General features: G+C 50.7%; 1 protein-coding gene across 2 annotated transcripts in view; it reads left to right on the top strand.

The window, feature by feature from the left end:
- Positions 1–16,948, top strand: part of NID2 (nidogen 2) — a 62,954-nt gene that overhangs the window by 15,667 nt on the left and 30,339 nt on the right. For both annotated transcript variants that reach the window (XM_077324053.1, XM_077324052.1), the window contains exons 4-9: positions 1,177–1,901; positions 6,362–6,511; positions 8,253–8,498; positions 10,000–10,200; positions 10,670–10,903; positions 15,129–15,272. In XM_077324053.1, coding sequence (XP_077180168.1) covers positions 1,177–1,901; positions 6,362–6,511; positions 8,253–8,498; positions 10,000–10,200; positions 10,670–10,903; positions 15,129–15,272 — 1,700 coding nt within the window. The remainder of the gene's footprint in view (positions 1–1,176; positions 1,902–6,361; positions 6,512–8,252; positions 8,499–9,999; positions 10,201–10,669; positions 10,904–15,128; positions 15,273–16,948) is intronic.

Genomic DNA, 16,948 nt, shown 5'->3' with positions numbered 1-16,948 from the left:
GTATGGCAGTCCTAATAACCCCATGTGCGATCCTTCTACCTGCATTAAAGGGTACCAGCCCCTGGAAATATTCCTTGTTCTCGCTGGGGAAAGAGAGGTTTCTGGCAGAGGTTCAGAAATCCTTCGGCTGGCACTGCAGGATCTGGAGCGTAGCAGGGGATTTGGAAATATTGCTGAAACCTGACTGACCCGCGGAGCTGGGCTTGTAAAAGGACAGCTGCTGTCTCTGTTTCTCAACCGTTACTGAGGGCCAGATGTTCTCCTGCTTGTCCCTGGCTGAAATGCAAGAGGGGACTGTGAGAAAGTTAAAGAGGAGGGCAACGGCTGCTGCCTAGAGAATCCAGTGAGTGTTTCTGCAAGAGTTCTTAGCCACGAGGTCCAGAGGGAAGGCTCTTTCTGGGGCAGGGAGATTCTTCCTTCTTCGTGCTCGGGTGGGAGGGCTTCTGGAGTTCTGACCCCGCTAGTGGACCTCATGAGGCCCCCTGAGTTTTGGCCCCTGTGTGTCACAGAGTGTTGGACCGGATGGGCCATTGGACCGATCCAGCGTGGCTTCTCTTAGGTCAGGGGTAGTCAAACTGCGGCCCTCCAGATGTCCATGGACTACAATTCCCATTAGCCCCTGCCAGCAAATGCTGGCAGGGGCTCATGGGAATTGTAGTCCATGGACATCTGGAGGGCCGCAGTTTGACTACCCCTGTCTTAGGTTGTCTGTCTGTCTGTCTATTTATTCCCCACCTCTCCCGACACAGTTGGCCCGGGGCGGCTTACATCAGATAAAAGAATAAAATACAATTGCCATAAATACAAAAAAAGGGACTGTAAGCCGCTCTGAGATTCCTCCTCCTCCTCCTGATCCTCTGCTGTCAGCAGCAATGTCTTTCAGCCTCATTGTATTTTTAACGCAAGTTTCTTCTGCTCTGATCTGGGTGGGCCAGGCTAGCTTGATCTCACCAGATCCTGGAAGCTAAGCAGGGTCGGCCTTGGTTAGTTTTGGGATGGGAGACCACCGAGGAAGTGCAGGGGGCACTGCGCAGAGGAAGGTAATGGCCAACCACCTCTGTTCGTCTCTTGCATTGAAGACCCTCTGGGGCCCGCCATCATGGCTGCTGGGCCTTTGTAGCAGTTGACACACATTCACACGCGCTCTACTTCAACAGTTCTCCCTTTTGTATTTAGGACGAGCAATTCAGGAATCCCAGGCGTGTGGGTCTTCCATATCGGCAGCAGCTCGCAGCTGAAGAATGTGGTTCCAGCAGGAGGCGGCCAGAGACTATCGCCGCCTCTCGACGGGCATTTATCGAGAATCCCGGAGAGCCCCGTCATCAATCCAAACGTCCTGGAGGAGGAGGAGTACCCCGACGCAAACCTTGATTATGCCGAGTCCTTCTACGATGGAAATGAAGACGATTTTGACTACTTGCCCGTAGAGCCCACCGAGCTGGCGCCGGAAACGAGACCCCGTGATCCATTCAACCTCGATGACCTACTCGGTTTTCACGAGCCGAGGCATTCCGGGACCAGGCAGGACTCGGAATGGGACCCTTCCTCTCTGGACCCACCGCCCAGCCACCTGCAGCCGTCTCCTGAACTGGATTCCGTTCTTTCGTACTTTGACTTTCCATCCCCGGCACCTTCTGCATCCGAAGAAAACGAGGGGACCACATCTTTACCGGTGGTGTACGAGAGCCCGATCGAGGCCGTGACTGCTCAGCTGTTGTACCATCCTGACCATCAAGAGACTCCGTCCCCTCCAGAAGAAGGTGCCCCTTCGGAAACAGAAGCCCTTCCGGGCTACCCGGATGGGGAGGTTCTCCTCGAAAGCTTCCCAGATCACACCCCGCCGTTTACCCACCAGAGACGGGTTGTAGGGGTGGATGAAGACATCGGTTTTAACCCCGACGGTAGGCACTGGTTCTTGTTCGAAAAGTACCAACGCTCCCTCTTTCCCATTTCCAGTTTGGTGTCGTGGTTAGGAGTGCGGCCTTCTAATCTGGCATGCCGGGTTCGATTCTGCGCTCCCCCACATGCAGCCAGCTGGGTGACCTTGGGCTCGCCAGGGCACTGATAAAACTGTTCTGACCGGGCAGTGATATCAGGGCTCTCTCAGCCTCACCCACCCCACAAGGTGTTTGTGGTGGGGAGAGGAATGGGAAGGTGACTGTAAGCCACTTTGAGCCTCCTTCGGGTAGGGAAAAGCGGCATATAAGAACCAACTCTTCTTCTTCTTCTTCTTTCCTTCTCCGCTGGTGCCGTGGGCGTTTTCTGTTTGGGTTTTCTCGTAAACTGGTGTTCCTAAATCTGTTTGTTTCCTGTTGGCTTTGGTCTCGGTTTGTATAGCGTGTATTTGTAAGAACAGCATGAAAATTTGCGTCCGTCTAGTAGGAAACATTTGGCACGGGGAAATGGAAAATGCCCTGAAATTAAAAATGTGGTTTGGGTTTGCATGTGGGAGAAGCAGTAAAAAACTCAGCCCTGACCTGGGCTGATTCTGCACTTGCTTTGTTTATTCCGTTGTGGATCCTGCTGAATTCAGATCGATTTGAAATTGGGTCTTCTTCTGTTCCCTGCCCCCACATTGAATTTGAAAAGTGTTTTGCAAGTAATTAGGGAAGCTCAGAATGGGGGGGGGGGGGAGCCAAGCACAGCAGGAGCCTCTTTCTTTTCTTGAAGTGGGAGGGAGAGGATTGGAGACAGCAGAGGAGGGGGGAATATCCAAGAGGCAAATCTCTGATGGAGTTCTGGACCTTCTACTGAGAGAAATTAGGGAAGCTTGCAGCTTGGGAAGCCTTTGAACTGATGCCCTGGCCAATCAGGGGTTTTCTACAGCATTGGAGACTCGAGGCAGCAAGTTAGTTCAGGAAAAGCAGAGAGCTGCATGCTTACTCATGCCGATTTTTCAAATATCGAGGGTTATAGCCACTCCAGGATATCGCGGGGGAAAGGTAGGGTCACTCTGGATCAATCAAGCTGGTTGCAGAGGGAAAATTTAAATTGCCCAAAATCAAAATGGAAATCACATCCAGTGTGGATGGCAGAGACTGAATCAACCTGGGATTGGAATAAAAGCTCTGTGCAGATTCAGCCTAGGGGGCAGGCAATGGCAAAATGTCTCCAAATGTCTCTTGCCTGGCTGCCAGCTGATCCTTAGTTCTCTTGGCTGTGCAGTGCATGCCATAGGATAAATCAATGTTAAAAACCCAATAAAGCAGGGATTTCCAGGGCAAAACCTCAGGGCTGCAGAATTCGGTAGCATCTCGCTTCATTTTCTGAATGAAGCTAATGTTAAATTAAGCCTTGGTTTACCAAACGCCTGTTAACTGAGGTGCATTTTGCCTCTGAATCAAAATTGGAAGCACTGTTCTGATGGACACATGAAGCTGCCTTCTACTGAATGAGACCATCGATCCATCCCCTCCTGCCTGGTCCTTTGAACTGGAGATGCCGGGATTGAACCAGGGACCTTCCGCCTGCCAAGCAGAGGCTCTTCCACTGAGTCACAGCCCCTCCCTGATGAATATGAACACAGGAAGTGGCTTCTACTAAGTCAGCTCATTGGTCTATCCAGGTCAGTCTTTCCCGTCACCTCCTGCCTGGTCCTTTGAACTGGAGATGCCGGAGATTGAACCAGCTGTTGCTGAAGCCAAGCTGTTGCAGGGTCATGGCCTGTTCCCAAACATACATGAAGACCCCCTATACTGAATTATATTCTTGGTCTGTCAAAGGCAGCATTGGTCTCCCCAGGATTTTTATCTAGGGTCGTTTACATCACCTGCAGCTGTTCCTTACTGGGATTGAACCCGGGACCTTCTGCCGTACCAAACAAATTCTCTACCACTGAGTCCTGGAAAGTATTACATTTGCAGTATGTAAAGGCAGACAGGTGCAAGTATTTCTGAACATGCCTCCCTGACTGAAAGAAGCAGTCTGATGCAAAGATTTATTTAATCTCTGAGTTCCGCAGGGCCCGCAAGAGGGAGCTCTTCCGTCAGGCATTTGATTGAGGCTGGGTGGTGATCCCGGGGCTAAGATCGGGTCTAAGAGCGGCTCAAGCCCTAAGGGGTGGGGGAACCCCTTAGGGCTTGAGCCGCTGTTAGACTGTGCCCGAGCCATCATGTGATCATGGTATAGTTTTATCCCTTGAGATCTGCCTGATTCTAGACCGACCCAGTGGTTCCCTGAGTGGGAAATTAGGTTAATTGTTAATTATTACTGCCATTGTAATATCGTAGAGTTCAAGAGTTATTTTATGGGGAGATGATTTTATACTTTTGATAGCATTGTTTTATTGATATGGATTGGATCAGATCTGTATTCTGCATGCTTGTAAACCGCTGCAAGCCAGTTCACTGAGAGCGGCGGCCGTACAAATCCAAATAATAAATACATTTATCGCATTTGGACACGACCCTCCCTTGTGGCTCAGGGCATTTTCCAGGGAAAGATTTGTAGTAGAGTATAAAGGAAGCATCATGAACCTTATAAAAGATCCATGAGTGGCGCTGATAAAATTTTCATCATAATATAGATGTCTTCTTCCTCGACACCAAGCCGCTTTCGAAATTCCCTGAGACATTCCCTGTACGAATTCATGAGTCTTTGTTTACATTTTATGCAGGGCTTTTTCTCTCTGTTTATATAACCCGCCTTGAGACGGTTCACCGACAACGGTGGGGAATAAACCCAACAAACAAATAAATAAATTCATCTATATCCATAAATGAACATAAGAGAAGCCCATGGCCCAGGGGTAGTCAACCTGTGGCCCTCCAGATGTTCATGGACTGCAATTCCCATGAGCCCCTGCCAGCAAATGCTGGCAGGGGCTCATGGGAATTGTAGTCCATGAACATCTGGAGGACCACAGGTTGACTACCGCTGCCATGGCACATCCAATCATACACTCATTGCCCAAAGCCAGCTGTCACTGGGGAGGGGGGCCCACCAGTGGGGCCAGGGCTTCCGAAGCCCCCCTGTGCTTTCCCCCCACTCTCAAGCACCAAGAAGACAAGCTCCTGGTGGTCTGAGAAGGCAGTACTGATTTTGATGGGCCAAAAGTCCCAGCTTCAGTCCCCGGCATCTCCCGTTAAAAGGACCAGGCAGGAGGGGATGGGAATGACCTCAGCCAGAGACCCTGGAGAGCGGCTGCCAGTCTGAGCAGACGATACTGCCCAGTGGTCTGATTTAAGTCTTTCTTCTTCAACATACATCTTTGAACTGGGGAAACGAAGATGAACAAGAGCCTGGTGCTTACATTTTTCTCACGTTTTCATACCTGCTCGGAAAGGCTGGGAAAGGCCTCTCGCCTGAGGCCCTGAAGAACTGCTGCCGATCCGAGTAGACGATACTGACCTCGATGGACCCAGGGTCTAATTCAGTAGAGACCAGCTTCGTGTGTGCTTGCTGAATTTTATTTTGGGGGGTGGCCATGGCTTGCGATGAGAAGGTTAAGGTCACTGGAGAAGACGGTCATGCTAGGAAGAGGGGAAGGCGGCAGGAGGAGAGAAGGAACCAACTGGAGATGGAGGGGCTCAATCATGGAAGCCGTGGCCCTCGGTTTGCAAGACCTGGGCAAGGCTGTTAATGGTAGGACGTTCTGGAGGTCATTCATCTGCTGGGTCACCAAGAGCTGGAAGAGAATCAGCAGCAGTTAATACACACATGCGCGGCTTAGTGAAAGAGCCTCTGGTTGGCATGCGGAAGGTCCCCAGTTCAATCCCCGGCATCTCCAGTTAAAAGGACCAGGCAGGAGGGGATGGGGAAGACTGACCTTGATAGACGAATGATCTGATTTAGTAGAAGCAGCTTCCTGTGTTCATATTGATTAGGTCCTGGCTCAGTGTTGGAGCCTCTGCTTGGCATGCAGAAGGTCCCAGGTTCAATCCCCGGCATCTCCAGTTGAAAGGACCAGGCTGGAGAGGATGAGGAAGACTGATCTTGATAGACCAACAATCTGACTTAGTAGAAGCAGCTTTCTGTGTTCATATTTATCAGAGAGGGGCCATGGCTCCAGTGGAAGAGCCTCCGCTTGGCAGGCAGAAGGACCCTGGTTCAACTCTAGTTAACAAGACCAAGCATGAGGTGGTGGGAAAGACTGACCTGGATAGACCCATGATCCGACTTAGTACAAGCAGCTTCCCGTATTCATGTTTATTTGGGAGGGGCCGTGGCTCAGTGGGAGACCCTCTACTTGGCATGCAGAAGGAGCCTGGTTCGATCCCGGCAGCATCTCCGGTTGAAAGAACCAAGCGGGAGGGGATGGGAAAAGCTGCGGCCAGTCTGAGATGGCAACACTGAGGGCCTGATTCAGTTTTGGTGCTGTCAAGGCAGCCTCCGCGTTCTCAACCAGCGTCTTTGCCTTTAGTGTTCACGTACAGCGCCGCCAGCCTGGAGACCTGCGAGCGCCACCACGGCCAGTGTTCCCCGCATGCCTTCTGCACGGACTACAGCACCGGGTTCTGCTGCCACTGCCAGTCCAGGTTCTACGGGAACGGCAGGCACTGCTTGCCAGAAGGTGCGTGGCCCTTGGCTTTCTTTTCTCCTTCATATTTTATTTTTGGTTTTAAGAAAACAGGAGCAGAAAAGGGACACAAAAAGAGAAAAGGGGCTGTATAACAGACCACGTTCCTCTAAAGTGATTCTACGTTGCAGAGTATAAAGAACACGCATCTCTTGACCTCAGCCTCTTTATACACTGGGAATTTCACTGTGCCAGCTCCCTTGCAGCAGGGGTAGTCAACCTGTGGTCCTCCAGATGTTCATGGACTACAATCCCCATGAGCCCCTGCCAGCAAATGCTGGCAGGGGCTCATGGGACTTGTAGTCCATGAACATCTGGAGGACCACAGGTTGACTACCCCTGCCTTGCAGGAACACAAATTGGGGATAGATGAGGTGCACCAGGCCAAATGCTCCCCCGTGTGGGTGCAGGAAGAGGTGGGGCAACCTGCCACGACTAAAACTCCAGCCTGCAGCCCGGCATGAAACCTCCAGTGCATAAACGGTCATTGAGAGAACGGAGCCTGCATCAAGGGTCTCAAACCAGAGGTCTTTGATCTTGGCCCAGCCTGGTAGAAGACTCTCGGGGGAGAGATCTGAGGGGCTTAGGACAGTTCTGTGGGGCCTGTAAAACAGAGCCTACAGTTTAGGCCGGGAATGAAAGCGATATTCCGCCCTCCCTGCCCAAAACATCAACCAAGTTGTCATTATTCTGCAAACTGGCTTCTCCGCCACCCCCCCCCCCCTTCCCCATTGGGAAGTTAAGGCTTTGAAGTAATCCAGTTATTAAAATGTTTTAATGTGGCAGTTTTTGTTATTTTATCGGCCGTTGGTTGGTTGGAGAGATGTCATGGTTCCTTTTTTTTTTACTCTGGGTTGGGTGGCTGGGTGGGATTTGTAAGAACCTTAAGAGTAAGTAGTGGGTTGGACTAGATGACCCTGGAGGTCCCTTCCGACTCTATGATTCTCAGTAACTGACTCTCCAATAGAAAAGTATTTTGAATGTACTGTTAATTGTGTTTGTTTCTGTCGCTGAGGAATCTGAAAAGTTGACGAATGTCCTTCTGTTTATTTTTCATTTATCTTTTTATCTGCTCTTCCTCCTTTTTCTGGACTTTTCTCTTATTGTTTATACATTTTCAATAAATATATATTTTTTAAAAGGAGGTGGATCTGTGATCCGGTGTCATACACTTGCGTATATGTTTGTTAAAAGAATGAAAGTAAGGTGTTAACTGGGTTAATATGCCAAATCCCCCCCCCAATGGCCCCATTATGTGACCAAGCCCTATGGAGATAGGTTGAGGGACTTGGGAATGTTCAGCCTGGAGAAAAGGAGGTTGAGAGGGGACATGATAGCCCTCTTTAAGTATTTGAAAGGTTGTCACTTGGAGGAGGGCAGGATGCTCTTTCTGCTGGCTGCAGAGGAGAGGACACGCAGTAATGGGTTTAAACTTCAAGTACAGCGATATAGGCTAGATATCAGGAAAAAATGTTTCACAGTCAGAGTAGTTCAGCAGTGGAATAGGCTGCCTAAGGAGGTGGGGAGCTCCCCCTCACTGGCAGTCTTCAAGCAAAGGTTGGATACACACTTTTCTTGGATGCTTTAGGATGCTTTGGGCTGATCCTGCGTTGAGCAGGGGGTTGGACTAGATGGCCTCTATGGACACTTCCAACTCTATGATTCTATGATTCTATGGCCTGTATGGCCCCTTCCAACTCTATGATTCTAACTGGATTTTCTCCCCCTGTCTCAGGTGCTGCTCATCGTCTCAACGGGAAAGTGAGCGGGAATCTCCTGGTGGGACAGACGCCCGTGCGATTTGACGGTGTCGATCTGCACGCCTACATCGTGGGCAATGACGGGCGCGCCTACACTGCCATCAGCCACATCCCGCAGCCGGCGGCTCTGGCTCTGATTCCCTTGGCGCCGATCGGGGGCCTCTTTGGCTGGCTTTTTGCGCTGGAGAAACCTGGGCACGAAAACGGCTTCAGTATCGTCGGTGAGTAGGACTTAGACCAGGCGGGAGCAGACGAGGCTGTCGGTGATGTGCTTTCAGGCTGCAGCTTGATACTGTTCTGCACTGAGCAAATTTCTGACCTGCAAAGGGCTTTGGAAAGTCTCATTTGGGTAGTTTCTTCAGGGTCCCCCCACTCCACCCCGCTCTGCGTGTGTGTGTTTGTTTATTTATTAAACCACTAGAATTGAAGCCCGTTGTAGCTGATGCAACAGGCGCTAGCATGGGGGGAGGGGGGGAAACAGCTAAGAGAGAGAGGTAGAAAGAAAGAGCGTTTAAGAGAGAGAGAGAGAGAAAGAGGATAGAAAAAGACAAAGAAAGGAAAGAGGAAAAAGAGAGTGATATGAAGAAATGTTGGTAGAAAGGAAGGAAGGGAGGAAAGAAATAACAGTAAGACAAATATAGAGAGTAAGAGAGGGGGAAAAAGACAGAGGAATACAGAGAAAGAGAGAGAAATTATGATAGGGAGAGAAGAGAGAGAATGAGAAAGAGAGAGGGGAAGAAAGAGAGAGAAAAAGACACAGAGAAAGATTCTCCGGTGGGCCGAAAAGGCCTCTGCGAGGCCAAGGGAGGGCTTTGCAGCCCAGGAGGAGACAGCCCTCCCCCCCTGCACTCTCTAATGGGCTGCAAAGCCTCTGTGAGTCTGCAGGAGGGCTTTCCAGCCCAGGGGGGAATGCAGCCAGTCTCCCCACACTCGCCAGCCCTCCAGTAGGGTTTCCATGGGGTAGCCAGGAGTGCAACTGTGAGTTCTCCAGAGCACTCCTGGCCAGGGCTGTTCGGGGCGGGCAATAGTGGGGCTGTGCACTTCCTGATTGGCCCAGAGGTCCGGACAGCCTTCCGCCCAGGAGGGCTCGACGCTTTTATTTATATAGCCAATGGTTAAGATGCCATCAGCCTTGGTTTCTGGTTGTTACTCCCATGTACCTTTAGCGCTCTGCTTATGTACTTGTGGAGGACCTGCTGTCAAAGACCTTTCTCCTCATGTTTTAGAGTGTCCTCTCTTTGGAACCAAGGTCTAAATTCATGACTAGATTTCCTCTGGCACAGTGCTTTTACACTGACACAGATACATTGGTTTTTCTGTTATCGGAGACCTTTGATCAGCTGTAATGTGTCACGGTTTGCACTGTCTGGAAGGAAAATTCAAGCCCCACTTTCCTGTCAGAGAGCTGATATTTTGAACCTTTTGGTGCTTGGTATTAACTGGGCTCTGATTTATCTCCACACCTTCATCTATACTGTTTGGTCAGATATATTAATTTGAATTGTGCATTTTGTCTATATATGGTAATGCAATGGCCTTGGGCTGTAAACAATTATTATTATTATTATTTATTAAATTTCTATACCACCCACCCAGTATGCATCAATAAAATCTATACATGGTTATGTAGAACTCTGCACCCGTCCTGCTCGAATCTGCCCCCTTTTCTGGATCTCGTTGAACGCTGGCCCCAGCTTGTCCTTCTCTCCCTCTTCCAAACAGGTGGTCAGTTTACTCACCATGTGGAAGCCACGTTCCACCCGGGGGGCGAAAAGGTCTTTGTCCGGCAGACGGCGGAAGGGCTGGATGCCGAGAACTACCTCAGCATTAAGACGGACATTCAAGGGCAGCTACCTTCGGTTCCTGAGGATGCCGCGGTCCACATCATGCCTTACAAGGAAATCTACCACTACTCCGATTCAGGTAGGGGGGAGATTTGAGCTCCAGAGAAAGATGCATATAGAAGCTGGCAGTCTTCAAGCAAAGGCTGGATACCCACTTTTCTGGGATGCTTTAGGATGCTGTGGGCTGATCCTGCGTTGAGCAGGGGGTTGGACTAGATGGCCTGTGTGGCCCCTTCCAACTCTATGATTCTATGATTCTGATTCTGAGCAGAGGGTTGGACTAGATGGCCTGTATGGCCCCTTCCAACTCTATGATTCTGTGATTCTAAGCAATTGTGTATAATGGCATGGATTGGAGAAGCCTTGTAGGATCAGATCAATAGTATTCCATTGATCTTCCATTGACCTTTTTGGGGGGGCCAGAGGTTCAGGGATATATACATTTTTTCATGCTCTCCAGCATGGGTTTGGCTGGAGGTCTGTGATTAGAAGTTACAGTGGTTTTCTAATGGGATGCATTTCTTTACGCATTTTGCCTCTGTCCACAGCTGTGACTTCCACCTCTCTCCGGGAGTATTCTCTCTCTTCCCCGAGCCTCAATCAAACCTTTTCCTACCGGTTGCTTCAGAACATAACTTACCAGAATTGCCCCCATGCGCGGCACCGTGGGGTGGGCCCTGCCGCCCAGCAGCTGACGGTTGACCGGATCTTTGCCCTGTATAATGAGGAGGAGAGGGTGCTGCGTTACGCTGTCACCAACCAGATCGGGTCTCTAACTCAAGGTGAGTCCTGGGAAAAAAATTGGGGGGGGAGCCTCTAATGGCATCCTTGGGGGTATTCCTTTTCCGTAGATTGTTGTTGTTAGGTGCGAAGTCGTGTCCGACCCATCACGACCCCATGGACCATGATCCTCCAGGCCTTCCTGTCCTCTACCATTCCCCGGAGTCCTTTTAAGTTTGCACCGACTGCTTCAGTGACTCCATCCAGCCACCTCATTCTCTGTCGTCCCCTTCTTCTTTTGCCCTCGATCGCTCCCAGCATTAGGCTCTTCTCCAGGGAGTCCTTCCTTCTCATGAGGTGGCCAAAGTATTTGAGTTTCATCTTCAGGATCTGGCCTTCTAAGGAGCAGTCAGGGCTGATCTCCTCTAGGACTGACTGGTTTGTTCGCCTTGCAGTCCAAGGGACTCGCAAGAGTCTTCTCCAGCACCAGAGTTCAAAAGCCTCAATTCTTTGACGCTCGGCCTTCCTTGTGGTCCAACCTTCACAGCCATACATTGCAACTGGGAATACCATAGCCTTCACTAAACACACTTTTGTTGGCAGGGTGATGTCTCTGCTTTTTAGGATGCTGTCTAGATTTGCCATAGCTTTCCTCCCCAGGAGCAAACGTCTTTTAATTTCTTTGCTGCAGTCCCCATCTGCAGTGATCTTGGAGCCCAGGAAAATAAAATCTGTCACTACCTCCATTTCTTCCCCATCTATTTGCCAGGAATTCAGAGGGCCAGATGCCATGATCTTCGTTTTCTTGATGTTGAGTTTCAAGCCAACTTTTGCACTCTCCTCCTTCACCCGCATCAACAGGCTCTTTAGTTCCTCTTCACTTTCTGCCATTAGGGTGGTATCATCTGCGTATCTGAGGTTGTTGATATTTCTCCCTGCAATCTTGATCTTAATTTGTGCCTCATCTAACCCCGCCTTTCTCATGATGTGCTCTGCATACAAGTTAAATAGGGAAGGCGACATCCATCCACAAACCCTCCATCCATTCATACACCCATTCAGCATCCGTCCATCCACTGGTTCTCTGTCTGTCCACCCATTTATCCATTCGTTGGGTTTCCAGAAGAAGGGCTGGTTTGTTTGTGCCCCATGTTATTACCCAGAGGAGTCTCAAAGCGACTTATAATGGCCTTCCCTTCCACTCCACGCAACAGACACCTTCTGAGGGAGGTGAGGCTGAGAGAGCTCTGAGAGAACTGTGGCTGGCCTGAAGGCACCTGGCCAGCTGCACGTGGAAGAGGAACAGGGAATCAAACTTGGGTCTCCAGATTAGAGACCTATGAGGCCACACCGGATCTCAGACCCAAAGCAATTTGATGCTCTCCCTCCCTCCCTCCCTCCCTCCCTCACACACACACACACACACACACACACACACCTCCTATGGTAAAGGTAAAGGTATCCCCTGTGCAAGCACCGGGTGATGTCTGACCCTTGGGGTGACGCCCTCCAGCGTTTTCATGGCAGACTCAACACGGGGTGGTTTGCCAGTGCCCTCCCCAACCTCCCATGGGAGGGGGATATAATTTCTCTGAAAAAGCATTTTAGGAATGACAGAACTCATCGGGAACGTTCTGAAGCACGGCGATTCCTTCTTCCTCACCAGCCAAGTTCTGTTTTCTCGCCGATCCCCAGAAGGCCCATGTAGGATCCCTGGATGGGAGAAACCTGGTGTTTCCCTGGACTCGTGCTTGCTGACTTTTCCACCCTTCCTTTGTACCCTGGTTTCGGGGAACAGAACCCGTGTGAATTACTCTGGGAGCAGCCCGGAAGGGGTCACGGCTCTTATCTCTTTCCAGCCATAAAATGATTTCTCTCTCTGTTTTTTTTTCTTTTCCTGGGGTGGGGCGAGAGCACAGAGAAGCCGGGGTGGTCTGCTCCGATTCCTCCCACAATGGAAGATGCAATTTGTTTTTTACTCCTCCCTGTTCTTCCCCTCCTCCAGAGAACATAAATGAGTTCCAGATCTCGGGTTAAGGAATACAGGCGGTTTGGAACGGCTCGGAATTGTTGCCCTCCAACAGGGGCGTCCAAACTGTGGCTCTCCAGATGTCCATGGATTACAATTCCCATGAGCCCCTGCCAGCATCATCCTGGCAGGGGCTCATGGTAATTGTAGTCCGTGGACAGCTGGAGATCCATGTTTCTCCCCCCCCCCCAAGTCCTCAAAGATCATCTTTTTTTGTAAAACGGCAGACAAACAAGCCGGCTTGAAATCCAAGAACAGAAAACTGCAGAGGGAGAAGCCGAGTCCTTATGACTTTTAGGTTCTCTCCTGCGTATTATTATTATTATTATTATTATTATTATTATTATTATTATTATTATTATTATTACTCGCCACTCCCGGATCCAGCTTGTGGTAGGTCACATAACTCCCATAAAACCAATTAAAAAGCAATTAAACCCCCCCCCCATTAAAGGTAAAGGTATCCCCTGTGCAAGCACCAAGTCATGTCTGACCCTTAGGGTGACGCCCTCCAGCGTTTTCTTGGCAGACTCAATACGGGGTGGTTTTCCAATGCCTTCCCCAGTCATTAGAAGAAGAGGAAAAGTTGGTTCTTATATGCCGCTTTTCTCTACCCGAAGGAGGCTCAAAGCAGCTTACAGTCACCTTCCCATTCCTCTCCCCACAACAGACACCCTGTGGGGTGGGTGAGGCTGAGAGAGCCCTGATGCCACTACTCAGTCAGAACGGCTTTATCAGGGCTGTGACTAGCCCAAGATTACCCAGCTGGTTGCACGTGGGGGAGTGCAGAATCAAACCCGGCATGCCAGATTAGAAGTCCGCACTCCTAACCACTACACCAAGCTGGATGCTCATTTTACCGACCTTGGAAGGTTGAAGGCTAAGTCAACCTTGAGCCGGCTGCTGGGATCGAACTCCCAGCCTCATGGTCAGAGCTTCAGACAGCATGTCGGCTGCCTTACCACCCTGCGCCACAAGAGGCTCTTTAACCTCCATTAAAAGGTCACAAAACTCAATATAATCACAGTAAAAAGTGAGAACTGGAAATGTAGCGTTAGAAGGAACCCTCTGGGTTGAACAGGATCCCCTCTTCTCCCCATAGTTCTACAGCCCAAGCTTTCCCAGGGCTTTCCCAGAGCCTCTTTGGAGGCTGTGCCACTTGGTTGGATGCCTGCTTCCTCTGCAGCATAGAGCATGGCATGCAAGATATTATCCCTCATGGTATAGTGGTTAGAGTCACAGCTACACCAGAGCCCTGGCCCTGATGTGGTCATCTCATCATATCTCAGAAGCTAAGCAGGGTCGTCCCTGGTGAGGACTTGGATGGGAGACCCCCAGGGTGGCAGCACAGTGGCAGGCTGTACAAACCATCTCTGATGGTCTCTCTTTTCCCCCTGGGTAGGCACATTTTGAAAGTATTTGGGTGGGAGATCACCAAGGAAGCCCAGGGTTACACTATCAAGCCTTTCGTACCAAAAAGAGCCCCCCCCCCCAGATAATAGAATCCTAGAGTTGGAAGGAACCTCCTGGGTCATCTAGTCCAACCCCCTGCACTACGCAGGACACTCACAACCGTCTCGCTCACCCACTGTCACCTGTCAACCCCTTGAACCTTCACAGAATCAGCCTCTCCGTCAGAGGGCTCTCCAGTCTCCTCCCGATAATGAAAAGCAGGGTATAAAATCCAACTTTCCCTCTATTCGTAAAGATTTTTGCGAGTCTTTGTGATAATGGGTTGGCAGTTTCCGCTGATTTATTTATTCATCTCCTTTATTTGGGCTCTGCGGAAGAGCCTCTGCTCGGCACGCAAAGGTCCCTGGTTCAACCCCACGGCATCCGCACTCCGAGTTAGAAGGGCCGGACAGGAGGAGACGGGAAAGACCTCTCAACGCCTGAGACCCCGGAGAGCGGCTGCCAGTCTGAGTAGGCGACACTGGCGTTGATGGACAGGCTCGGTGTACGGCAGAGTCATGAATGAATCCCCCTAGCTTGGCCCTTGGCGACTGGGTGTTGTGCAGAGGCAGAGAGGTGCCCTGTCACATCCTCTTCCCTCCTTCTTGGCCTGCACAGGATTGGCCCTCCTTCTAACCCAGGGGCGGTCAAACTGTGGCCCTCCAGATGTCCATGGACTACAATTCCCATGAGCCCCTGCCAGCGTTAGCTGGCAGGGGCTCATGGGAATTGTAGTCCACGGACATCTGGAGGGCCACAGTTTGACGTCCCCTGTTCTAACCACTTCCCATCCCTTGCCTATCCAGATGGTTCTGCCCCGACCACGGTGAACCCCTGCTACGATGGGACACACTCGTGCGACACGACGGCACGCTGCCAGGTAGGCTCCGGCCTGGATTATACCTGTGAGTGCACCACCGGTTACTGGGGAGACGGCAAGGAATGCACAGGTAAGGGGCTGCCTTGGCTGTTGGGGTTTTTTTTTTTTTGGAGGGTGGGGTCCCTTGGAAGCCCTTGGAAGCCCTCGAGTGGCTCGGGTGAGGGAGGCTTGAAAGACCACCCCCCTTTTCTCTACCCGAGGGAGTCTCAAAGCAGCTGCCTGTCACCTTCCCTTCCTCTCCCCACAACAAGCACCCGGTGAAGTAGGTGGGGCTGAGAGAGCTCTGAGAGAACTGTTCCGAGAGAGCGCTGAGAGAACTGTTCTGTGAGAGCAGCTCTATCAGGGCCGTGACGAGCGCAAGGTCACCCAGCTGGATGCGTGTGGAAGAGCAAGGGAATCAAACCCGGCTTGTCAGATTAGAGGCTGCCCTTTTTAACCATGACGCCACCCTTTCCTTCTGTCCTCCGGGGCGTTGGGGGCTGCACAAGCCCCTACGGTTGACGGTTCTTGGGTGGAATGAGAAGATCTGTGACCTTCCCTTTCAGCTTTGCGTCTGAAGAGGTTTTCCCAGAACGCCCGAGAACTGAGTAGCTCACGGGCTGTTGTGGTTGCACCGTGCCTAATATTTATCGTGCATCACGAATTGTTTTAAAACGGCTGTGGCTGCTATCGTAACATTATTGTTGTGTAATTATTATATGGCCTCGGGGTACCTTTTTGAGGCTGGGAATCAGCGTACAGGATTGCCAAGCTGAAGAAGTACAGGGCGGGATGTGTCAACATGACTTCTAGAGGTGCAGAAGCTGAATCTCTGGTCTGGCTGTCTTTTCACAAAGCACATTTGCTGAGTTTCCTGAAGTCCCGTGTTCCTTCACAGAGAAAATTGAACCCCAATACTGCTACTACTAATACTACATACTTCAACCTTGACCCAGGCTTGCAGTTTTTGGCAGTGCAGGGAACAGCAGGCAGCTCTTCTGCAACAGCCCGCTGAAGGGTCATGCCTCTAACTAGGGCTGGGAACAGTCTAGTCGCCTATGGTGAGCTGAGAGTTTTCCCCAGGTGACCAGTCAGTGAGTTTTTTAGATGGCAAGAGTGTGGTATTTTTTCAAACTTCCAGGCCCCCGTGCCTTGTGAGGAAAGGATGAGAGACTTGGGAAGGTTCAGCCTGGAGAAGAGGAGGCTGAGAGGGGACAGGAGGGCTCCCTTTAAGTATCTGAAAGGTTGGAGGAGGGCAGGAGAAGGTTCTCCAGAGGAGAAGACCTACAACAATAGGTTTAAACTGCACATAGAATAGTACCAGGTACTAGATGTCAAGAAAAATTTGTGTATAGTCCGAGTAGTTCAGCAGTGGAAGGGGCTGCCTAAGGAGGTGGGGAGCTCCCCCTCACTGGCCCCTCCCAACTATGATTTTGCATCCAGTAATGTAGGCAAGTACGCAATATGATTGGAGATCATCTATGAAGGAGCCTTATTCCCAGGGTGGGCTGGAACGGGATGGAGTTTTGAGTGTAGATAGCTTAGCTGAAGGAAAGGGATTTCTCTCCCACCCGTTCCTTGAGACCCTCAGGAGGATGTCCCTGGCTTTCTCCTGTTCCAGTATCACAACAGCCATTGAGGTAGGCCAGACTGAGAAAAGTGAGTGACGGGCCCAGGGTCGCCTAATGATCATCAGGGCTGGGTAGGGATCTGAACCCAGGATTCTTGTGTGAGGCCCTCACACACGCAAACCCCCTCAGGATTCTT

Source organism: Paroedura picta, chromosome 2 (genome assembly GCF_049243985.1).
Source record: "Paroedura picta isolate Pp20150507F chromosome 2, Ppicta_v3.0, whole genome shotgun sequence".
NCBI classification, from domain to species: domain Eukaryota; kingdom Metazoa; phylum Chordata; class Lepidosauria; order Squamata; family Gekkonidae; genus Paroedura; species Paroedura picta.
The sequence above is the reverse complement of the archived record's forward strand: the minus strand, read 5'-3'. Positions and strand labels throughout refer to the sequence as shown.